We start from the raw sequence: 25254 nt of genomic DNA, 5'->3' as shown, positions 1-25254 counted from the left end.
TTAAATTAACTTAATAACATTTTTAAAAAAAGGTATACTTACCTATACTTACGATGTAATGCCATGCGTTGTAATACCATCTGCTATGTAATGCCATGCGTTGTAATGGCATCCGATGTAATGGATCCTGCGTTGTAAAAATTCCGTTGTAACGGAATGCGATGTAATATTTCGCGTTGTACTGACACCAATCCGCCACAGGTGCCCATAAAGTGTACTGGGATAATGGACTCCTTTACTCTGAGGCAAGAGACCCGAGCCTGGTGCTACCAGGAGGCTGGTCATCCCCTTGTCTCTGAGAGGTTTCCTTCTCACCTTGGCCCATGAAATTCCCCTTGCAGGTCACTTAGGCCAGAACAAGACTTGGGAAAGACTTGTCCCACACTTTCACTGGCCTCATATGTCTGAGGACACCAACGACTTTTGTCGTTCATGTGTCACCTGTCAAGCCAGTGGCAAATCAGGTGGCACAACAAAGGCCCCCCTTGTACCACTACCTGTGGTGGGGGTACCCTTTGAAAGAGTGGGGATTGACATTGTTAGACCAATGGACCTCCCAACAGCATCTGGGCACAGATTTATACTGGTGGTAGTGGATCATGCCACCAGGTATCCAGAAGCTATTCCCCTCAGGACCACTACAGCTCCTGTTGTGGCCAAGGCCCTGCTCTCAGTTTTTACTAGGGTGGGGTTTCCTAAGGAGGTTGTCTCTGACAGAGGTGCAGACTTTATGTCAGGATACTTGACTGCAATGTGGAAGGAGTGTGGTGTCAATTACAAATTCACCACCCCCTATCACCCACAGTGCAATGGGCTTGTTGAGAGATTCAACAAGACCCTCAAAGGGACGATAAAAGGGTTACCAGAAAAGGTTAGGCGAAGATGGGACATCCTTTTACCCTGCCTTTTGTTTGTTTACAGAGAGGTCCCACAGAAGGGGGTTGGCTACAGCCCTTTTGAACTTCTATTTGGGCATCCTGTAAGAGGACCCCTGTGTCTTGTGAAGGAAGGATGGGAGAGACCTCTCAAAAAGCCTAAGCAAGACATAGGGGACTATGTACTTGGTCTCCACTCCAGGATGGCAGAGTACATGGAAAAGGCATCTAAAAACCTTGAGGCCAGCCAAGAACTGCAAAAAGCTTGGCATGACCAAAAGGCTGTCCTTACTGTTTACCAGCCTGGACAGAAGGTGTGGGTGTTGGAGCCAGTGGCCCCAGCAGCTCTCCAAGACAAATGGTCTGGACCCCATACTATCATTGAACAGAAGGGAGAGGTCACCTATCTGGTAGACCTTGGAACTCCCAGGAGCCCTCACAGAGTACTTCATGTGAACAGGCTCAAGGCATTTGTCAACAGGGAAGACATGGGCTTGCTCATGGCTACAGATGAGGGACAGGAGGAAGAGAGTGACCCTCACCCAGACCTGCTCACTCAGAACCCTGATGATGGGTCAGTAGATGGTGTAGTCTTTTCTGACAGCCTCTCTGAGCATCAACAAGAGGATTGTAAACAGGTTCTTCAATCCTTCAGACAAATGTTCTCTCTGACCCCTAGTCAGACAAACTGGTGCACCCATGAGGTGGACACTGGTGACAGTCTGCCTATAAAGAGTAAAATCTACAGGCAACCTGACCACTTCAGGGACTGCATAAAACAAGAAGTACAGAAGATGTTGGAATTGGGAGTCATTGAACCCTCAGAGAGCCCTTGGGCTAGTCCTGTAGTTCTAGTGCCTAAACCTCACACCCAGGATGGTAAGAGAGAGATGAGGTTTTGTGTAGACTACAGGGGTCTCAATGCTGTCACTAAGACAGATGCCCATCCAATACCAAGAGCAGATGAACTCATAGATAAATTGGCTTCTGCCAAATTCTTGAGTACATTTGACCTGACTGCTGGTTATTGGCAAATCAGGTTAGCTGAGGATGCCAAGGCCAAGACAGCATTTTCTTCCCCAGGAGGTCATTACCAATTTGTGGTGATGCCCTTTGGTTTGAAAAATGCACCTGCCACTTTTCAAAGGTTGGTGAACCAAGTCCGCTCTGGGCTGGATGACTTCTGTGCAGCATATCTAGATGATATTGCTGTCTTTAGCTCCACCTGGGAGGATCACCTGATCCACCTGAGGAAAGATTTGGAGGCCCTGCAAAAGGCAGGCCTCACTATCAAGGCTACTAAGTGCCAGATAGGGCAAAGTCAAGTTGTATACTTGGGCCACCTTGTAGGTGGAGGCCAAGTTCAACCTTTGGAGAGCAAGATACAGGCCATAAAGGACTGGGCTCCGACAACCACCCAGACACAGGTCAGAGCTTTTTTGGGCCTGTCTGGTTACTATAGGAAATTTGTCAGAAATTATGGAATTATTGTGACTCCACTTAATGACCTGACAAGTAAGAAAATGCCAAAGAAAGTTCAGTGGACAGCAGGCTGTCAAAAAGCATTTGATGACCTAAAGCAGGCCATGTGCACTGCACCTATTCTCAAGAGTCCAGACTACTCCAAGCCATTCATTGTCCAAACAGATGCTTCTGAGTTGGGTGTGGGAGCTGTTCTATCTCAACTTAATATTGATGGTCATGACCAGCCCATTGCTTTTATAAGTAGAAGGCTGACCCCTAGAGAGAAACGTTGGTCAGCTATTGAGAGGGAGGCCTTTGCTGTGGTTTGGGCCCTGAAGAAGCTGAGGCCATACTTGTTTGGCACTCACTTCAAGATTCAGACCGACCATAAGCCCCTCTTATGGCTAAATCAAATGAAGGGTGAAAACCCCAAACTTCTTAGGTGGTCCATTTCCCTACAGGGGATGGACTTTACAGTGAAGCACAGACCAGGGACTGACCTTGGCAATGCAGATGGTCTCTCCAGGTACTTCAACTTAGAACAAGAAGACTCACCTGGTCAAGGTTAGTTTAATGTCCCTAAGTTTGGGGGGAGGGAGGGTTATGTAGGAGAGTAGGGTCTGCAATCCTATGGTTACCCCCAATTTTTGCTTTTTGCTTCACTGGTTTACGAATCTCCCTGGCTGTGGGCCTGCTAATCAGACCCACAGTCTAGCTGTTCTCTCTCTAAATTGACAACCATATACCTTAGGTGCATTTACCAATTGGTACTGGGCCACCTTATCAGTCCCTGTACAGCATACCTTAGGTATCCAGGGCATAGGTGTACCCAGGGCCTACCAGGGGCTGAAGCATGTATTATGCCACCCCTGGCTGCCCATCTAAACAGACACAACTGGCTGCACGACAGCTGGGGCAAGGTTGTGTAATCACCCTTTGCTTTAGATATAGTATCCCTATATCTAAACCTAAAATGGACACATATATTCCTATCAGTCACTCCTATGCTAGGCCTTATCAAATCCTGAAGGCAGAGTGCTTGGAATTATGTGAGATGGTTCTCTGGCATGAGCTGAGCCCGTTTGCAGCTTGCGGAACCAAGTCCTAATAGCTGCTCCATGACAAAGCTATACCATATACTCTTAAGTGCATTATGAACCTCGCGGTCAAGTGCTAACTTTGGTATTGCATTATCAAAACATGTCGAGTAAGGTGTCATACGAATTGGAATACTACCCCCTCGCCAATTCTGGCAACAGGGGTAGCATTCCACCCTTCTAGAGGGACACGACATGTATGTAACTGTGAACCCCGGTTAAAGTTAACTCGAGCCTCAGCATCACAAAATGGATGCTGCCACCACAGACACAAGTCTGACCTCCTGCTGCTGGGAGTCCTTCCAGCGAGGGAGGCTTGGACAAAGGGTTTCCTGCCTTGGGAGGTGCTAGCACCACCCCAGACAGGATTTTGTGTAGTAGGTAGGACAGGGCTGAAAGGAATGAGACATGCCTGGGGCACACAAGGTGTCCTGTACATACACCGGTCAGAACAGGTTCCTGGGGCACTCCAGCCCCAGAGTGTGAGAAGTTGGCCTGATATATAATGTTCACTATTCTAGTGAGCACTTTGTATCAGTCCAAACAACCCTTATTGATGATTGGTTGTAAGTCAACCTTATAGACCAGCTATCCTAGTAGCATGGATACGAGCAGTCTTCGGGCTAAACTCTAGAGGGCGTGTTAAGCCAGCTGTTATACCATGACATATACCCCTTGAACACCAAGTGAAAGGACACCACACAAGTGTTATGAAAATAAACAGTGTATTTATTTAGATCACAACAGCCCTGTACTCTTTATGAGGACAGGGTACTAAGCACACAACAAAACTCTTACGAAAATACTTTAAGTTGCACAATTTACACAAATGCCCGAGGGGCACGGAAAACCATATACTACAAAAGTGGAATGCGAAATTACTTGCAGGTAAGTACTGGACTAATAGGCTTTGGAATCGCTAGGACTACGTTACTGAACCTTCAGATTACTAGTAGGAGGCCTAGGGGACTCGGGTGCAGAGTGTGCACTCTCACGCGGGATGCGGGACAAAGTCTATGGAGGCTAGTAAAAGCAAAGTTAGTGTTCTCGGGCGAACCCGACTAGTTAGGCTGAAAACGAAAGTGGATCTGGACCCTTGGATAGTGAGGCTATGCTGGGGCACGAAATGCCGAAGTTACCTAGCCCAGGGGCTGCGGCTGCATAGGTCTGGAAAGACGTCGGGAATCCTCGTTGCAGTCTATGGAGCCTGAAAGAAGAAGTTGCTGGCAGGCAACCAGTGAAGATTGTTCGGTGGATCCAAGCCTGGATCGAAGATGGAAGACACCTGTAAGCAGAGGGGACCAAGTTCTGAATCACTAGCCAGTGATTAGATGGGCACCAGGATGGCACCGGGTGGAGTCACCTCGACCAGGTGAGTGGGCGACGCTGGGCTCTGCAGTCTCACGGACCAGGAGGCGTTGTCGGTGACCAGGATGGAGGTGCGAGCTGTCCCACGATGGTTGCTGCTGTCGACGTCGCTGGACCCAGGATTGGGGCAACAAGTCTTGGCAAATTCAAGCCCACGCGGTGGACACAAAATGGCGTCTGGAGTGGACAGGAGGGTCCGGGGTGCTCCTCTTTTGGAAGGGAGCAAGGGCCAGTATGGAGCAACCAGACCAGCAGTGTTGATGTTGTCGGTCGTCGTCGGGAAGGCCACAAGCCAGCGGGCTAGTAGCCAGACAACGCGGTGAGCAGCAAAAAGCAGAAGGGCCCCACGCAGATCTGGTGGATGCTGGAGGGCTGAACTTCGGTGCTGGAGCTGCTCAGGGTTGGGGCTTCTCGGACCCCAAAGCACTCACACGAGGATCCATCGGCGGTCGTGCTGGATAGAAGTCGTGCAGTTCTGATGATGGCCGGTCCCTCGAGGTCTCGTCGCACCTACGGTTCTCAGCTTAGCTGTAGAGGTAGGTAGAGGTCAGAGGTGCCAGGGAAGCCGGGTCTCGTTGTGCTGGTTGGTCGGATTCTGGAGGAAGGACGTGCAGCAAACCGCAGTGTTCTTAGATGGTGCCTGCGGATGCAGGGTGACTACTCCTTAGTCACAAGGGAGAAATCTTGAGAAGAGTCGAGAGTTCCTTTTGTAGAAAGTAGTTTCTTGATTCAAAGATGATCTAATTTGGAAGGGTCCCCGCTCCTGCCTTTATCCTAAAGAAAGGGGTGGGTACGCGACTAGGTCCTGCCCTAGGGGTGGGACCAGGAAGGGGGGTGGTTACACCCCTCTCCCATGCCGGACTTTCCCCAGCTCAGGGGCTAGTGTGCCCCTGGAACTGGTTCTAGCCGGCAGATGCGTAGTGTTTACCGGGGTGCCACTTGCAGTCACCTTCCTGTAAAGCCCTGCCTACCCAGGATACACAAAACCCTGTCTGGGATGGTGCTAGCACCGCCCCTGACAGGAAACCCTTTGTCCAAGTTCCCCTCGCTGGAAGGACTCCCAGCTGCAGGGGGTCAGACTTGTGTCTGTGGTGGCAGAATCCATTTTGTGATGCTGAGGCTTGAGTTAACTTTAACCGGGGTTCACAGTTACATACATATCGTGTCCCTCTAGAAGGGTGGAATGCTAACCCCGTCGCCAGAATTGGCGAGGGGTTAGTATTCCAATTCGTATGACACCTTACTCGACATGTTTTGATAAAGCGATACCAGAGATAGCATATAACCGCGAGGATTATAATGCACTTAAGAGTATATGGTATGCGTTATCATGGAACAGCTATTAGGACTTGGTTCCGCAAGCTGCAAATGGGCTCAGCTCATGCCAGAGCACAATCTCACACGATTCCAAGCACTCTGCCTTCAGGATTGTCAAGGCCTGCCATAGGAGTGACTGATAGGAATCTGTGTGTCCATTTTAGGGTTAGATATAGGTATACTATATCTAAAGCAAAGGGTGATTACTCCACCTTGCCCCAGCTGTCGTGCAGCCAGTTGTGTCAGATTTAGATGGCCAGCCAGGGGTGGCATAATACATGCTGCAGCCCCTGGTAGGCCCTGGGTACACCTAGGCCCTGAGTGACAGGGTCTGATAAGGTGGCCCAGTACCAATTGGATATGTACCTAAGGTACATGGAATCCATTTTACAGAGAGAGCAGTAGGCCTGGGGTCCTGAATAGCAGGGTCCCAGGTCAACTAAGTCAAAAAACCAGCAAAACACCAGGCAAAAAGTTGGGGGCAACCATAGTCAGGTATCCACCTTCTTGCACAGAGCTGGCGCAAGACCGGACAAAGGAAAGGGGGTGTAACCACCCCCCTTCCTGGTCCCACCCAGAGGAGGGACCTAGTTGTAGTGCAGCCCCCTTTAGCTGAATAAAGGTAGGAGCTGGTCCCATTCCCAGTTAGATTAATCTTGACAACTTCCACGAAGAAACTCTTGACCTTCGACCTCCTGATTACCAGAAGACTGAAGAATCTCCCCTATGGTCAGGGAGTGACCATCCTGCTTCGCAGGCACCATCAAGCTCCTGTGCGGTTTGCTGCAAGTCCTTCCTTCCCGGAATCCAACGATCCAGATCAACAAGACCCGGACCTCCACACTCCTCTGACCTCTACCCACATCCACAGCACAGCTGGGACCCGTGGGTGCGACGAGCAACGTGGGGACGGCCATCTTGAGAAACCTGCACAGCGCTTCCAGCACGACCGCCGAGGGATCCTCGAGTGAGTGCACTGGGGTCTGAGAAGCCCCACACCAACGCAACTCCTGCACCAAAGACCAGCACCCACGAGATCTGCGTGGGGCCCTTTTGCCTGGTTGCTGCTTTTCCTGTTGTCTGGTCACTTGCCAGCTGGCTAGTGACCTCTGAGACGACGACCCAAAGAATTCAACACTGCTGGTCTGGTCCCCCAGACTGGCCCTTGCTTCCTTGTAAACGAGAAGCACCCCGGACCCTCCTGGTCCGCACCAGACGCCATCTTTGTTCCACCACGTGGCTTGCACTTGCTAAGGCCTGTTGACCAGATCGACGATCCAACACCGCCAACAGCAGCAGACTACGTGGGACAGCTCGTGCCTCCAGCCTGGTCGTAGAGAACAGCTCCTTGTCCGTGCAGCTACAGAGAGAAGTGTCCCGTCCTCCACCTGACTGCTGCGACAGCACCTGGCTCCCTCCTGGTTCCAGCACCCTCACTGGCTAGTGACCGAGACTCTGTCCCCTTCCCTTTCAGGACTTCTTCTTCCTTGTTCCATCCTTGGAACCACTGGACTCCTCCATCTGGCTGCCTGCCAGCAACTCCTTGTTTCAGGCATCACCGGGATCAACGCAGCAAACCCGACACCACTTCAGCCCTATGCACCCGCAGCCTGTGGTTTAGGTAACTAAAGCTTCTAGGTGCTGAAGTCAGTGTTCACTATCCTAGTGTCCAGGTCCACTGTTGTTTTCCCTCCATCCAGCCGGCTTCGTCCGGAATCCGTAACTTTCTAAACTGTAACATCCATAGACGTTGGTACGCATCGCGCGTGAGAGTTTCCACTCTGCACATGAGTCCGTGGGCCTCCTGCTCCCTACTTACCTAGTTTGTAGCGTAGGCCCAGCGATCCTCCAGCCTCTGGATCTCCTTACAGTATTTCCTTTCCTCACATTCCATTGTTTTGAGTATATGGTTTGTCGTGCCCCTAGGGCGCACGTGTAAATATTGTGAGAAATCGTATTTCCTTTTTAGTATTGTCATGTGCTTCGCCCTCTGACCTCATAAAGAGTTCAGAGGTGTATGTTAGTTAATAAATATCTGTTTATTTTCATAACAACCTGTGTGGTGTCCTTTCACTTAGTATTCAATGGGTTATATGTGGTTAAACAGCCGGCTTCACATGCCATTCAGAGTTTAGCCAAAGACTGCTTTGTCCATGCTACCACTAGGATAGCTGGTCTATAAGGTTGACTTACAAGCAATCACCATATGGGTTGTTTGGACTGATACAAGGTGATCACTAGAACTAGTGAGCATCATATATCAGGCCAACTTCTCACAACCACCATCAATAAGGGTCGATTAGACTGGTGCAAGGTGCCCACTAGAATAGTGGACATCATATGCCAGGCCAACTTCTCACAGCTTGTACCAAGCATTCTGCATTTTCTTGGTGATGAAAGCCATCTAGAAGACAATGGTGAAGCTTAGAGTTTCTTCAGTGCACTGAGGATCATGTTGCAAAGCACTTCATCCAAGCTTTTTTGATTAGCCTACTGACAATAGTGAAATTTGTTTGAGTTCAGTTTTAGGAAGGTCCTTGAAGATAAAGCATGGATGTTTGAAATCTCTGAGGCAGGCTATTTCAGGGGCAAACATGTTCACCTGATGAATCAGCATTCTACGGTTTGCGAGTATACTGTTCCTGGGTTAATCTCACCCTTGTATTCATGGTGTTGTACAACTGTTGTTGAACAGTATGTTCAAATTAGCCCAAATACGTTTTCTCATTAGGTTGCTTTATTTGATGCTGGATCAGATGCTCCTCTATAGTGAAAACACCACCATGTGATTTGCTTTATCACCAATGACTTGTATATTTTGGTTTATAATTTTGTATCCGTCATAGAATATACAGTTTACCATCAGCCTGTTTCTCCGCTAAAGCACCTGCTGGTACACTGAAATAACGGCTGAGAAACACTTATTATACAATCCTGTATGTCTGATGCAGAAATAGAAGCAATTAAATTATCTTGAAGGCCTGGTCACATTCAGAACATCGAAGAGGCTTCTTGCCATTATGTGTTAGCTAATGCTTTGATAAATGCTCTTTTATTGAATGCCTTATCACATTCAGAACGCCATTATATGGTGTGCATGAGTCCTATCAGCTGTACCTTTGAGGAGAAAGCCTCAGATGGGTTTTCTGATGTAGAGACAGATGATGTTTTTGTTTGAAAGCCTTTTCACATTCAGTATATTGAAATGGTTTCTCACCTGTATGGGTTTTCTGGTGAAGTTTTAAATGAGAACTTTGTGTGAAAGCCTTACTACATTCAGAACATTTATATGGTTTCTCACCAGTATGTGTTCGCTGATTACTTAATAGAAGAGCTTTCCAGCTAAAACGTTTGTCACATTCAGAGCATTTATACGATTTCTCACCAGTATGGGTTTTCTGGAGTACTTTTAAAAAAGATCGTTGTCTGTAAGCCTTATTACATTCAGAGCACTCAAATGGTTTCTCACCAGTATGTGTTCGCGGATGACTTAATAGAAGAGCTTTCCAGCTAAAACGTTTGTCACGTTCAGAGCATTTATACGATTTCTCACCAGTATGGATTTTCTGGTGTACTTTTAAAAAAGATTGTTGTCTGTAAGCCTTATTACATTCAGACCACTCAAATGGTTTCTCACCAGTATGTGTTCGCTGATGACTTAATAGAAGAGCTTTCCAGCTAAAACGTTTGTCACATTCAGAGCATTTATACGATTTCTCACCAGTATGGGTTTTCTGGTGTACTTTTAAAAAAGATTGTTGTCTGTAAGCCTTATTACATTCAGAGCACTCAAATGGTTTCTCACCAGTATGTGTTCGCTGATGAATTGATAAAAACTGTTTTAGCTTGAAAGATCGATCACATTCAGAGCATTTATATGGTTTCTCACCATTATGGGTTCTCTGATGATGAGAAAAATCAGACTTTTGTCGGAAAGCCTTGTAACATACAGTACACTTATATGGCTTCTCACCAGTATGTGTTCGTTCATGTACTGATAACTGATGCTTTTTATGGAACGCTCTGTCACATTCAGAACATTTATATGGTTTCTCACTCGTATGTATTCGCTCATGCATGGATAAATGATGCTTTTGTCTGAATGCCTTTTCACATTCAGAACATTTATGTGTCTTCTCACCAGTATGAACGTTCTGGTGTATTAATAAATGATTTCTAACAACAAGGAGGGACAGGTTGAGGACAATATTTACCGGGGTCCAATGTACGTGTCCTACTAAACTAGAAACAAATAGAATGTACAGAGTTCCCCAAAAGAAGGGTAATAGATTGGAGGAGTAACTCCCTCACTGAAAGTGTGACAGGGAATAAAGGTAATCCCTTATCGGAACTAAGGATGCCTCACACAACTAAAAGGCTGGACGACTGTTGTCATCCTACCTGATGGTTGTTTTGTATCATCATTGGCCTCCTGCTCCAGCGACAGGCTGGCGGTGCAATGCCTGACGGGTAGCACAGAGTGCTACTCTTTGGTGGAGTTCTTTTGTTCCTGGCCAATAGATGCGTGCGTGTGAGGGGCCTAGGAGGTGAAGAAGTGAGCGTGAAGGGAAGGTTAAAAGAGGTCAGTAGAGTCCACTTCAGATTACTTTATTCATGTGGTACACTGCCTAGTTAAAATTGGTGAAGGGAGGGGTACCGAAGCACAAAGGTAAGGTGGTTTGGCTTCGTTCAACCCTCGCCTATGGTATGGTCAACATGTTTCATGCCTCTGCGGCAATTCTTCAGGACCTAAATAAGCTCATCAACTAGTGAGAAAAATCTAACAATTTGAAAGAAGTTTCACATACAACCTGCGTGGTGGATGTACCAAGGCAGGAAGGAGTCCTGCGTAGGTTCCCGCCCCCTAATCCCTGGTGGATGGTCCCCAAAGACTGTCCTTGTGGGGCCTGAGCTGTCAGGTAGTTACCTGGTTGGCTCGAGGCACATGCTGGAAAGCACCTACCCCTACCACGGCGGCGAGATCGCAGGACAGCCGGTCCTGCGAATTGCCGCAGAGGCATGAAACATGTTTTAACCTTCCCTTCACGCTCACTTCTTCACCTCCTAGGCCCCTCACACGCACGCATCTATTGGCCAGGAACAAAAGAACTCCACCAAAGAGTAGCACTCTGTGCTACCCGTCAGGCATTGCACCGCCAGCCTGTCGCTGGAGCAGGAGGCCAATGATGATACAAAACAACCATCAGGTAGGATGACAACAGTCGTCCAGCCTTTTAGTTGTGTGAGGCATCCTTAGTTCCGATAAGGGATTACCTTTATTCCCTGTCACACTTTCAGTGAGGGAGTTACTCCTCCAATCTACCACCCTTCTTTTGGGGAACTCTGTACATTCTATTTGTTTCTATTAATAAATGATGCCTTTGCCTGAAAGTCTTGTCGCATTCTGAACATACATATGGTTTCTTCCCAGTATGTGTTCAGAGATGAATTGATAAAAGCTCTTTTAGCCTGAAAGCGTGGTCACATTCTGAACATTTATATGGTTTCTCACCAGTGTGGGTTCGTATATGGACTAATAAACATACCTTTGTTTTGTATGCATTTGGCCCGTGTTTTGACTTTCCTTCCTTGTTGTCCGCCTACCTCGCCGCCCTCCGCCCTCCCTTCCGGCCACCGCCGCTTGTCCCCGCCCCTTTTTTCTCTTCTGTAACCCTCCCCGCTCCCGCCTCCCAGCTGCTCCGCCCACCCGCGCACTTGGCCTTAAATGGCGACCGTGCGAACGCGCAGCGGTCACGCGCAGCGGGCGCGCCGATTGTGCGCCGAAGGCGCGCCAAAGGTAAGCCCGTCTGCGCCCGTCCGCGACCGGATCGCGTCCAGCGCCAGGTCCCCTGGCCCTCGAAGACCCCGACCTACCCGCCTGACGTACTCCGCCGCCACCCTCACCGCACTCAACACCGGCCGACGCCCAGAGTGCCACCAAGCCACTCCACGACGCACCCACGGTCCCTTCAGCTGCCACGCCTGCAAGTTCTCCTGCATCCGGACCTGCCTCGCACCAACACCCGCCAAGTCAAACACCAGCAGCACCCACCTCAAGTGCATCCTGCTCAACACCCGCTCCGTCCACAGACACGCCATCGAACTCTGGAACCTCCTAGACGCCACAGCCCCTGACGTTGCCTTCCTCACGGAGACCTGGATGAACGCCTCTTCAGCTCCCGACATCGCCATCGCTATCCCAGAGGGCTACAAGATCGTCCGGAGGGACCGAAACGCCAACCAGATGGGAGGAGGCATCGCCATCGTCCACAGGAGCACCATCCGTCTCACGACCAGCACCGACAACACCCTGACCAGCGCCGAACACCTGCATTTCCAGATCCACACCAACCCGAACACCACCCTCAGAGGCACCCTGATCTACCGACCCCCTGGACCACGCACGCAATTCAGCGAGGACATCGCCGACTTTGTCAGCCCGCATGCTCTCCCCTCCGCTGACTACATCCTCCTGGGAGACCTCAACTTCCATCTGGAGAACAACAACGACCGCAACACCAGCACCCTGCTCGACAACCTCGCCAACCTTGGACTCAAGCAACTGGTGTCCACCCCCACCCACCTCGCCGGACACACACTCGACGCAGTCTTCTCTTCCAGCACAGACATCAACTTCAGCCACGCCACTGAGCTTCAATGGACGGACCACAGCTGCGTCCACTTCACCTTCAAGAGAACGACGACCCACCACCACCAGCAACAGACCGCCCGCAGAAGCTGGAACAAGATCACAGCAGACCAGCTCGCCACCTCCCTGAGCCAGCACCCTCCTGCCAGCTCAGCGAACCCCAGCCAGGCCGCCGACAACCTCACGAAGTGGATCAGCAACTGCGCGGACGAACTCGCCCCACTGAGGACCCCGCCTAGCAGACCCGGCAGCAAGAAGGCCCCATGGTTCACCGACGAACTCAAGAGCTCCAAGAAGAACTGCCGAGCCCTCGAGAAAGTCTGGAGAAGGGAACCGACACCGGACAACAGGACCTCCTTCAAACTTGCCACCCGGAAACACCACCAGCTGATCCGCGCCGCCAAGAAAACAGCTTTCAAGGACCGGTTGGACAACAACGCACACAACTGCAAGGAACTCTTCAACATCGTGAAAGAGCTTTCCAACCCCAGCGCAGGAAACAACGACATCACCCCATCGCAAGACCTCTGCAACTCCCTCGCTTCATACTTCCACAACAAGATCGCGGACATACACAACAGCTTCAACAACCAACCAACGCACACCATGACCGAACAACCACCCCCCACCACCACCCTCCACGCCTGGACCCCGATCAGCACCGAAGACACCATCCGCACGATGAACTCCATCCACTCCGGATCACCGACCGACCCCTGCCCTCACCACGTCTTCAACAAGGCCGACGCTGTCATCGCACCCCACCTGCGAGACATCATCAACACATCCTTCGACACCGCCACCTTCCCCGAGAGCTGGAAGCACGCCGAACTCAGCGCTCTACTCAAGAAACCCACAGCGGACCCCACCGAACTCAAGAATTACCGCCCCATCTCGCTCCTCCCGTTTCCAGCCAAAGTCATCGAGAAGACCGTCAACAAGCAGATGGCCGCCTTCCTCGAGACGAACGGATCCCTCGACCCCTCACAGTCCGGCTTCCGAGCCAACCACAGCACCGAGACCGCCCTCATCGCCGCCACCGATGACATCCGAGCCCTGATGGACAATGGAGAAACAGCGGCCCTCATCCTCCTAGACCTCTCCGCGGCATTTGACACGGTCTGCCACCGCACCCTAGTACGGCGCCTCAGCAACATCGGCATCCAGGACAAGGCGCTGGAATGGATCATCTCCTTCCTCGACGGAAGAACACAGAGAGTCCGCCTACCACCGTACAAGTCAGAGGCCTCCGAAGTCATCTGCGGCGTCCCCCAAGGATCATCTCTGAGCCCCACCCTCTTCAACGTCTACATGAGCCCCCTCGCGGCCATCGTACGCAAACACAACCTCAGCATAATCTCCTACGCCGACGGCACCCAGCTGATCCTCTCCCTGACCAACGACCCCGCCACCGCCAGAGCCAACCTGCACGAAGGGATGAAAGAGGTAGCCGAGTGGATGACGACCAGCCGCCTGAAACTGAACTCGGACAAGACGGAGGTCCTCATCCTGGGCTCCTCACCCTCCACCTGGGACGACTCCTGGTGGCCTCCCGCCCTGGGCACCGCACCCAAACCGACAGACCATGCACGAAACCTGGGCGTCATCCTGGACTCCTCCCTCTCCATGACCAGGCAAGTCAACAACGTCTCCTCGGCGTGCTTCAACATCCTACGCATGCTACGGAAGATCTTCTGGTGGATCCCCACCGAGACCAGAAAGACCGTCACCCAGGCCCTCGTCACCAGCTGACTGGACTACGGCAACGCCCTCTACGCCGGCACCACCGCCAAGCTCCAGAAGAGACTCCAGCGGATCCAGAACGCCTCAGCCAGACTCATCCTCGACATCCCACGAACCAGCCACATCTCCGGACATCTGAGAGACCTTCACTGGCTCCCCGTCAACAAAAGAATCACCTTCCGCCTCCTCACCCACGCACACAAAGCCCTACACGACCAAGGCCCGAGCTACCTCAACAGCCGAGTCAACTTCTACGCTCCCAAACGCCACCTCCGATCAGCCAACCACGCCCTCGCCGCCGTCCCCCGCATCCGAAGAGCGACTACAGGAGGAAGGTCCTTCTCCTACCTGGCCGCCAAGACCTGGAACTCCCTCCCGACCGACCTGCGCCTGACCCAAGACCACCTCTCCTTCAGGAAGAAGCTGAAGACCTGGCTGTTCGAGCAGTAGCGGCCCCCCCCCCCCCAGCGCCTTGAGACCCTACGGGTATGTTGCGCGCTTTACAAGTGTCACTGATTGATTGATTGATGCCGTATCACATTCTGAACATTTATATGGCTTCTCACCAGTATGTAAATGTAAATGTGGGTGTACTTGTAAAGCGCACTGTGACTCCAAGGAGTATCCTGGCGCTGAAGGCCGCTGGGGAACCCGTCCTGGTTTTCCCTGTGAGATGGTCCCTTTCTTGCGCACGTTACTACATGACTTTATTTTGCAGGGCTCTGTTTGTGCCTTTCACATGAGAACTGTCTGCTTTCTGCGTTCTCTGCTTGCTCCTGGAGTTTAGCCTGAACATGATGTGTAAGGTCGATAAACATGGTCCTTGTTATTCTGTTCTGGTCAGTCCCTAGCACCTAGACAAAACATGCTAACACAGCTACGCTGCTGAAAACTCGTGCTTCGATTTTCCGGGCTGCATGTTGTTCTAAAACACACTTAGAGAGGGACCTTTCCAGGGAGAAGAGCCATGCTGTTCCTATGAAGTAAAAATACCATCTAGGCTCTAAGGTATGGGGTCTGCTGACAAAGCCCAGAGATCTTCTTTTATACAATAAAACTTCTTCTAGCCAAGGGGAGAGTGGTTAGACAGTAAAGTCCTTTATCCACTGTCTGTATACAGTGACATCCCCTTTATAATCTATGGACTTGCTACAATGCTGAGTGTTTTAGGTTTATGCGTTTTGCCACTGGGAGTGGCTTGTATACTGCATTATAGAGCACAGTAGTTAAAATAAGCATTTTGAACTATAACAGTGACTGTCAATTCTTATTGCGGACAGGTACAAGCGAGTGAGCGAAAGGGTATGTCTTGCTACCGCGATTCCTGGGAGAGTCGGAAGTGTTGTGTTCTGGGTTATCTAATCATTTGTAGCTTCATGATTATGTAATGATTATGTATTAGGGGAGAGGAGTTGGCCTAACAGCTAGGGTGGTCAAACTCGGATCTGGGGAACTGGGTTTGAGTCTCGGCAATGACGCTGAACAACCTGTGATTCTGGGCAAATCCGTGTCTTACAACAAAAAATGAATGTGTCCTCATGTAATAAAACTGGTGCTATGTAAAGCGCTATATAAAACTCTGTAAAATAAAAAAATAAAAAATGTAGGAGAGCGAATGAGATACTACAGCTAGTCGTTCTAGGATTTTGGGTACTGAGGGGGTATGAAGGCTCAGCTCCTACAGACCGAGGTCCTGTTTTCCTGCTCATAGTTCTGTTTATGTGCAGAATCCCCGCAACAAAGCAGCTCTGGAAAACAAATAATTTAGTCCAGTAATCCTGAGGAGATGAAGAAATGGGCAAACCAAGAGCCTAAGAGGGAAATCTGTAAAAAAAAACACCCTACTGAGATGGAGCTTTACACTTACCCACTAAAGAGCTACAGACTAAGGATCTACATGAATGCCACGATAGCCCTCTGGCAGGGCATAAAGGAATCTTGAAAACTGAAGATCTAGTTAAACTGAGTTTTTGTTGGCCAGAAATGAACGGGGGCATTCATCAGCATGTAACAAGATGCAAGATTTGTGCTGGGGAAAATCAGAAAGACAAGCCCCCCAAGGGTCCATTCCAACCCTTACCCACTCCACCATGCCCCTGGCACACAGTGTCTATGGATCACATAGTAGACCTACGTTCCAGTCAAGGGTACAATACCATTCGAGTCTGTGTAGACACTTTCACTAAAATGGCACATTGTCGCATTAAAGAGCATTTCAACCAGCAAATATTCCAAACTCATGCTATACCAAAGGTTATTATCTCTAACAGAGTTACTCCATTCGTATCCAAATTCTGGAGAGCCTTCACTAGTGGGCTAAACAGAGAAATCAGATACTCGACTAGTTTCCACCTAGAGACAGAGGGTAGACAGAGAATGAACCAAGAATTAGAGCAATACCCCAGGTTGTTATTAGACAAGAAGGGACTGGCCTGAATATTTGTCGACAGATGAATTTGCTCACAACAATGCAAGAATGCCTCCAGTGGCTTCTCCTCTGGTTATATGAACTATGGCCGACATCTTAACTCTCTGGTTGAATTCAAAGATATAGTGGGGCCAGCGGCCAAGGACATTGTCCAACCTCTAGCTCAAGTTTATCAATCAGCAGTACAGAATTCCCCCACAAGCAAGGAACCATTATACATTTTTTGTGGACAAAAGATGGAAGAAAGAACCACCTTTTCAGATTGGAGATGAGTTTGGCTCAGTACAAGAAAAATCTAAAACTGAAGGGGGAGCAGAAATTTCAACCAGGTTTTGTTGGACTGTACGGGCATATAAGAAAATCGTCAATCCTGTGACATTTTGTTTAACATCACCAAAGAAGACTAAGATAAACCCAGACTTTCACGCTTCCTAATTAAAAAACGTTCAACCAGGCTTAAGGATCCGTACTCCTCTGAAGCACTAATGACAGAAGTGGGGGGAGAGTAGAATATGAAGTTGTAGGAGAGTAGGGTCTGCTTTCCTATGGTCACCCCAGATTTTTGCTTTTTGTTTCACTGGTTTTTGACATACTGTGACTGTGGGCCTGCTAATCAGACCCACCGCCTGCTGTTCACTCTCTAAATTCACAGACATGTACTTTAGGTGCATCACCAATTTGGTACTGGACACCTTATCAGCCCCTGTACAGTGTACTATAGGTACCCAGGGCATAGGTGCATCCAAGGCCTACCAGGGGCTGCAGCATATCTTTTGCCACCCCTGGATGGCCATCTAAACTGACACAACTGGCTGATCACTCAGCTGGGGCAAGGTTGTGTAATCACCCCTTGCTTAGATATAGTATACCTATATCTAAACCTATATCTGGACACATATATATACCTATAAATCACTCCTATGGCAAGCCTTAACAATCCTGGAGGCAGAGTGCTTGGATTTATGTGAGATGGTGCTCTAGCATGAGATGAGCCTGTCTGCAGCTGTCGGGACCAACTCCCTTAGCTGTTCCGGGATATTGCCATACCATATACTCTTAAGTGCATTATAATCCTCGCGGTTACTAGCTAACTTTGGTTTGGCTTTATCAAAACATGTCGTGTAAGGTGTCATAGGCTTTGGAATACTACCCCCTCGCCAGTCCTGGCGACGGGGGTAGCATTCCACCCTTCTAGAGGGAGAAGACATGTTACTTTACTTAAACGCGGTTAAATCCAACCAAAGCCCCAGCATCACAAAATGGATGCTGCTGCCACAGACAAGAGTCTGGCCTCCTGCTCCTGACCAAAACTCCGGCAGGGGAGACCTGGACAATAGATATCCTCTCACAGGGAGGTGTCACACCACCCCAGACAGGAGATAGTGGATTGTAGCAGGGAGGGTTGAATTAAACTAGACACTGCCTCGGGAGCACAAGGCTTTCCATGCATAGTCCAGTTCAAACCGGTGCTGGTGCACTCCAGCCCCAGCTCTGGTGCGAAACTGGACAAAGGGAAAGGGGTGTAACCACCCCCTTCCTTGGTTCCACCCATAGGAGGGACCTAGCAGGTAATCCAGCCACTTGATTGAGAATAAAGGTAGGAGCTGTGCCCAGGAGCATTAGATTATCCTGAACGAAACTTTGATACAGAACTCTGGACCCTTCCTCATCCCACTCAATTTGGAAGACTGAAGAATCTCCCTTGTGGTCAAGGAGTGACCACCCTGTGCAAACAGGCACCATCCAGTGCCCAACAGTTTGCTTTGTTGCAGTTCCTGCCGGAACTTGAGCAACAGAGATCAACAAGACCCAGCTTCCCTGACTTCTAACAGCCCGATCCACAGTCTCAGCGTATCTGAGACCTGTGGAGGCGACGTGAAGCGTGGAGCCAGCAATCTTGAATAGACTGCGAAGTGCTGACCGTGCAGCTCCCGAGGCCCCCTCGAAGCTGTGCATTGGGGTTTGAGAAGCCCCAGCCCCGAGCAGCTTGTGCACCGAAGATCTTCCCTCCACACTCATCGAGTGCTGCATGGGGCCCTTTTGCATTTTCCTGCTCGATGCATTGGTCCGGTCGCTTGCCCGTTGGCTAGTGGCCCCAGAACCGACAAACATTGAAATTTACACTACTAGTCTGGTTGCTCCATACTTGCCCTCACTCCCCTGAAAAGGAGCCACCGCTCTGACCTTGCTGGTCCGAGTAAGAAGCGATCTTCTAATCCTGCGTGGGTTGCACTTGCCAATCCGATCCGGAAACCAACACCACCAACAGCGAGAGCCTTTGTGGGACAGCTCATGCTCCGCTCCTGGTCATCGTCAATGCCCCAGAGTCCACGTGGCAGCGGAGACAAGCTTCACAATAAACACCTGATTGCGCCCGACATCACCTGGTTCCTTCCTGGTTCCATCCTGGTCACTGGCTAGTGACCCAGACTCTGTCCCCTCTGCTTTCAGGTCCTCTATATCTTCGATCCACCCTTGGATCCACCCGGACTCTTCTCTCCTGGCCGCCTGCAGCATCTTCATCTCCAGGCTCCATAGATCTACACTACGAAACCCAACACACTTTGGCACCTATGCACCCGCTTCCAGTGGGTGAGGTAAAGATCTAACACCGGTGCTCCTGTAGTGGTTTACACCTCTAGTGTCCTAGTTTAAAGTGTGGTAATTATATTCCTGTGGGAAGACTTCCAAAACAGTAACTCGATAACTTTTACACGCTATTGACTTTGCATTGGCATATGCTTGTGCTTTAGGCACTGCACCCGTGTCCCGCGGGCCTCTCCTGACTTTATCACTGCTAGTCCCGAGTAGTCCCAGCGATTCACAATGCCCTAGGCCTTACCATTGTTCGAGAGGTGGTACTTATACCACTATTTTAGTATATGGTTTGAGTGGCCACCGGGCCTATCCAAAATTGTGCAACTTTTGAATGTTTAACTGTGCTTTTGTTTAAACGCTTGTGCCTCTGCACTCATAAAGAGTACAGAGGATTATTCTAGTAATACATGCATATATGTTTATAATATATAACCTGTGTGGTGTCCTTTCATTTGATATTACAGGATTGCATATGGCAAAACAGCTGGCTTCACAAGCCCTCTTGAGTTTAGCCTAATACTGCTTAGTCCATTCTACCCCTAGGATAGCTTGTCTATAAGGTTGACTTTACAACCACCACCATAAGGGATTGTTTGGACTGATACAGGGTGCCCACAGAATTGTGGACATCATACATCAGGCCAACTTCTCACATTGGTGTGCAGCGGTTGGGATTTGAGCTTGCTGTTGTTCTACCATTGCTATCTTTATATCATTTGAAAGATCACATTAAGTACTATAGGTACATATAAAACAAAAGCTTAGCATACTTAAGTTCTACTGAACTTAGTAGTTGTAGACCAAAGGGAGTAGCGCACCCTGACTACAACTCACTAGCAAGGTTCCAGTAGGAAAACAAATAGTGTAGGTAAGTGCACCACTTATACCTCACTAGTCATGCCTGGCACAGGTGAAGCATCAAGCTCTCTACCTGTGGGTGACCTGCCAAAGGCACCATCCAGTTATGAAAAACTCAGCCACAAGGACTTGAGTGCCCTATGCACTTCAAGGGGGCTGAAAAGGGGTCACAACCCCACCGTCCCTATCCTAATAGCAATCCTAGAGAAAGCTGACCTAGAGAAGGAACCTGCTTCAGGTCCTTCAAGTAAGGTAGGAGAAGGAAACCCCCCTGATAACATTGATGTCCCAGAAGTTGATCCTGAAGAGGTAGACGAGGATGGAGATGAGTCAGATGACCAAGGGGGGAGGGGGGGGGGGGGGGTGGCCAGGTTCAAGTTAGAATCTTGAACCAGGCCAACTTAAGCCTACATGGGAATGGAGAAGGTGTCCACCTGTCCAGGCCCAATAGTAGACTTAACCCTGGCACTAGAAGGATTAGATATCCCTCCAGGGTCTCTAATCCTTCTAATGCCTCAAGGGGATCTCAAAGGGGAATGACTTCCCCCCAGAGAAGAGAACATGAGGGTAGGATGAGAGCTGTCCAACTCCAGATAGAGAAGGAAGAGGTAGCCCTGGCCCAAGCTAAACTTGCTTTAGCAAGGGAGCAAAAATTAAGTGGATTAGATTCCACTGGTGGCAGCAACAGTATCCCTAGAGATAAAGACAGGTCCTATGATCATGGAAACCTAAGCAAGATTGTGCCCCCCTACAGAGATGGGGATGACATCCACAAGTGGATAACTGCTCTTGAGAGAGCCTGCATGGTACAGCAGGTTCCTCAAGACCAGGGGGCTGCAGTTTTATGGTACTCCTTTTCTGAGAAAGGGAGAGATAAGCTCCTCACTGTTAGACCTGAGGATACTAAAAACTACTCTTTTCTGAAGAGTGCTCTTATTGATGGGTTTGGCTTAACCACTGAGCAATACAGGTTGTTGTTCAGAGATACCCAAAAAGCTCAGACTCAGGACTGGACTGACTTTGTTGATTGTGCCACTAAGGCTTTGGAAGGTTGGTTGCTGGGAAGTAAAGTTTCAGACTATACAGGATTGTAAAATCTTATAATGAGAGAACAGATCCTTAATAATTGCCAGAACCAGTTGTTGCATCAGCACCTGATTGACTCAGATTTGACCTCTCCCCAAGATTTAGGAAAGAAGGCAGACAAATGGGTCAGAACCAGGGTTAAGCAGAAAAAGGCAGACCAGAAGGGTGGAGATAAGAAAGAAAAAGACCAGAAGTATTCTTCAGGCCCCCAAAATAATTCTAATAAGGAGGATGGTTCCCAGAATGGAAACAAGAAGAAGAAGAATGATGGCCCAAAGAAACTTTGGTGCAATACCTGTAAATCAGTTTCACACTGGGGTAGTGAACGCACTAAGGAAAATCCAATCCCTACCACTGCAGCCCCTAAGGCACCTGCACCCCCTAGTACAGTCAGCAGTGGTAGTACACAACCAAAGGGTATAGTAGGGTTAACCCTGGGTACTGAGATGGAGTCTGGCCTATCCAGAATCCCTACTCAGGCAGTTCTGCTCTATGATGTGGACATGGCTTTGGCCACTACAGTGAGTCCCAATACTTTGGGCAAGTATAGACAGACGCCTTTGATCAATGAGAAACTGGCTCAGGCCTACAGGGACACATGTGCCAGTGTCACTTTGGTGACACCTAACTTTGTGGACCCTGGACAAATTGTAATAGGTGAGAATTACCTAGTGACCAACGCTAGCAATGCCACTACTACACATAGTGTGGCTGTTGTTAACTTCTCCTGGGGAGGGGTAAATGGCCTCAAGAAAGTTGTTGTGAGTGCAGACCTCCCAGTTGACTGTCTTTTGGGCAATGATCTAGAGAATTCTTTATGGTCAGAAGTGGAGTACAGGACTCATGCAGAGATGTTAGGGATTTCACCACATGTCCTTGCTGTGACCAGGTCCCAGGCCAAGAAGTGCCTACCTGAACCTGTGGTGGATCCTGAAACTATAGACCAACCACAACCCAAGAGGAAGAGCAAGAGGGTTAAGGCAGTGCCTTCCCACATGCCTCAGGTTGAGGATCAGATCTCACAGAAGGCTTATTCTGTGATCCAAGAGGAGACTGTCTCTGAAGAGCTTGAACCAGATCAGGTTGAGTTTCGGGGACCCTCAAAGGCAGACCTGGGACAGGCTCAGTTAACTTGCCCTTCTCTTAAACCTCTCAGACAGCAAGCTGCTGCTGAGGCTGCTGGGAATGCTAAAGGTACCCATAGAGTGTATTGGGATGATGGGCTCCTTTATTCAGAGGCTAGAGACCCCAAGCCTGGTGCTACCAGGAGGTTGGTTATACCTCTGCAATTTAGGGGCTTCCTTCTAACTTTGGCCCATAAAATTCCCCTAGCAGGACACTTAGGCCAGAACAAGACTTGGGAGAGACTTGTACCTCACTTTCACTGGCCTCACATGTCAGAGAACACCAAGAAGTTTTGTCGCTCCTGTGTCACCTGCCAAGCCAGTGGCAAATCAGGTGGCACCACAAAGGCCCCCCTGATATCACTACCTGTGGTGGGGGTGCCCTTTGAAAGATTGGGGATAGACATTGTTGGACCAATGGACCCCCAAATAGCATCTAAGCATGGGCGAATTTTGCGAATCTGGCGTTCGCGAATTTTGCGAATTTGCGAACTCGCAATCCGCAAAATCCGCGAATTCTCGTGAATTTGCGGATTTTTTTTTGTGTTCGCAAGGATTTCTGCCAGTTCGCAAGGATTTCTGCCAGTTCGCGAGGGTTTTGTACCAGTTCGCAATTGCAAACTTACATGTCTGCTCGCAACGGTCGCGATTATGTTGTTTCTACGTCTGGTTCATCATCACAGGTTCCCAGCACCCTCTGTTTCACCCCTGCCACCCTCTGATTCACCCATGCCACCCTCTGGTACATCAATGCCACCCTCTGGTTCATCATCACTGTAGATTATGGGGGGAAAAAGCAAGCACACCTGCCTGCTTCAACTGACATGAATTAATTTGGGGTTGATTTATTAATGTGTCACTGTTTTAAAATTCCAGTCTGGCACCTGCTTCCTTATCTGTAATTTGCTTTCTGTTGCAGTGCAATATTTTTTTCCAGGACCTTTGTGGCCTACTTGTAGCTATTCTATGAGCCTGCTGTGAGGGTCAGAGCAGGGTCATACAATTGTTGCAACTAGCAACTGAACTCTGGAGGGGCCCTTGTCAGGAAGCACTACAGGGAATGGTTACTAATGATGAGTTTGAACTTTTGAACCTGCTGAATGCTTTCACTTTTGCAAAACTCGTTTTTCTGCAGAACAGCATTACAGCAACTGTAATGCCCCAAACAAGCTTATATGAGAAAGTTGATTTCTAATCCAAAAGTTATCCAAAGAAAATCAAAAGGCCTAAATCCAAAAAAGTGCAGGCAAATGTCAACCTGAGGAGTTATTCTGATAAAAATCATCATTTTCAGAAGGTCTATGCTGCTTGCTAGTAGATTTCTTGTGCAGAATTGCAATTTTTGTAATTTCGCGAGTACGAGATTGTTGCTGCCCGCCGCACCTACATGTTCGCAATTGCGAACTTACACCGCACGCCGCAAAATTGTATCACCAAGAAAAAAAAATCCGCTGCGTGCGAATTTGCGGATTTTCGGTAAATTCGCAAGCGTTCGCGGATTGCGAATTTACCGAAAATCCGCAAAATCCGCGAGCGGAACGGATTTTCCGCCCATGCTTAATAGCATCTGGGCACAGATTTATCCTGGTGGTGGTGGATCATGCCACCAGGTACCCAGAGGCAATTCCCCTGAGGACCACAACAGCACCTGTTGTGGCAAGGGCCCTACTTGGAGTATTCTTCCAGAGTGGGCTTTCCAAAGGAGGTACTTTCAGACAGAGGTACCAAATTCATGTCTGGATATCTGAAGGCAATGTGGAAAGAGTGTGGAGTGAACATTAAGTTTACCACACCCTACCATCCACAGTGCAATAAAGGGAATGATAAAAGGGTTACCTGAAAATCTCAGGCGAAGATGGGACATCCTTTTACCCTGCCTACTCTTTGCTTACAGAGAGGTCCCACAGAAGGGGGTTGGTTACAGCCCTTTTGAACTTTTGTTTGGCCACCCTGTAAGGGGTCCATTGTGTCTTGTGAAGGAAGGATGGGAGATACCTCTCAAAAAGCCTAAACTTGATGTTGTGGACTATGTACTTGGTCTCCGCTCCAGGATAGCTGAATACATGGAGAAGGCAACCAAAAACCTGGAGGCCAGCCAAGAATTACAGAAAGCTTGGCATGGCCAAAGGCTGTTCTGACTGAGTACCAGCCAGGGCAGAAGGTGTGGGTGGTGGAGCCATTGGCCCCAGCAGCTCTCCAATACAAATGGTCTGGACCCTACACCATACTGGAGAAAAAGGGAGAGGTCACCTACTTGGTGAACCTTGGCACCCCTAGGAGCCCCCACAGGGTGCTCCATGTAAACAGATTGAAAGCATTTGTGGACAGGGAAGACATGGGTTTACTCATGGCTACAGATGGGGACCAGGAGGAGAAGAGTGACCCTCTCCCAGACCTGTTATCCCAAAACCCTGATGATGGTTCAGTGGATGGAGTAGCCTTGGCAGGCAGCCTCACTGACCAACAACAATGGGACTGCAGGCAGGTGTTGCAGGCTCATAGACATATGTTTTCTCTCACACCCAGTCAAACTAACTGGTGCACCCATGAGGTGGACACTGGTGACAGTCTGCCTGTGAAGAATAAAATCTACAGGCAACCTGACCATGTCAGGGATTGTATAAAGGCTTAGGTGCAGACAATGCTT

The 25254-nt window shown here is 49.2% G+C and overlaps 1 protein-coding gene across 1 annotated transcript; it reads right to left on the bottom strand.

The window, feature by feature from the left end:
* Positions 1–9228: 9228 nt before the first annotated feature.
* Positions 9229–10297, bottom strand: LOC147725785 (uncharacterized; the record flags this gene model as incomplete). Its single annotated transcript, XM_086962782.1, has 1 exon — positions 9229–10297. A coding segment is annotated over one exon (1069 nt), but the record flags the coding sequence as incomplete, so codon positions are not given.
* Between the last annotated feature and the right edge of the window lie 14957 nt (positions 10298–25254).

This window comes from Lissotriton vulgaris, chromosome 3_1 (assembly GCF_964263255.1).
Source record: "Lissotriton vulgaris chromosome 3_1, aLisVul1.2, whole genome shotgun sequence".
In the NCBI taxonomy this organism is placed as follows: domain Eukaryota; kingdom Metazoa; phylum Chordata; class Amphibia; order Caudata; family Salamandridae; genus Lissotriton; species Lissotriton vulgaris.
The sequence above is the reverse complement of the archived record's forward strand: the minus strand, read 5'-3'. Positions and strand labels throughout refer to the sequence as shown.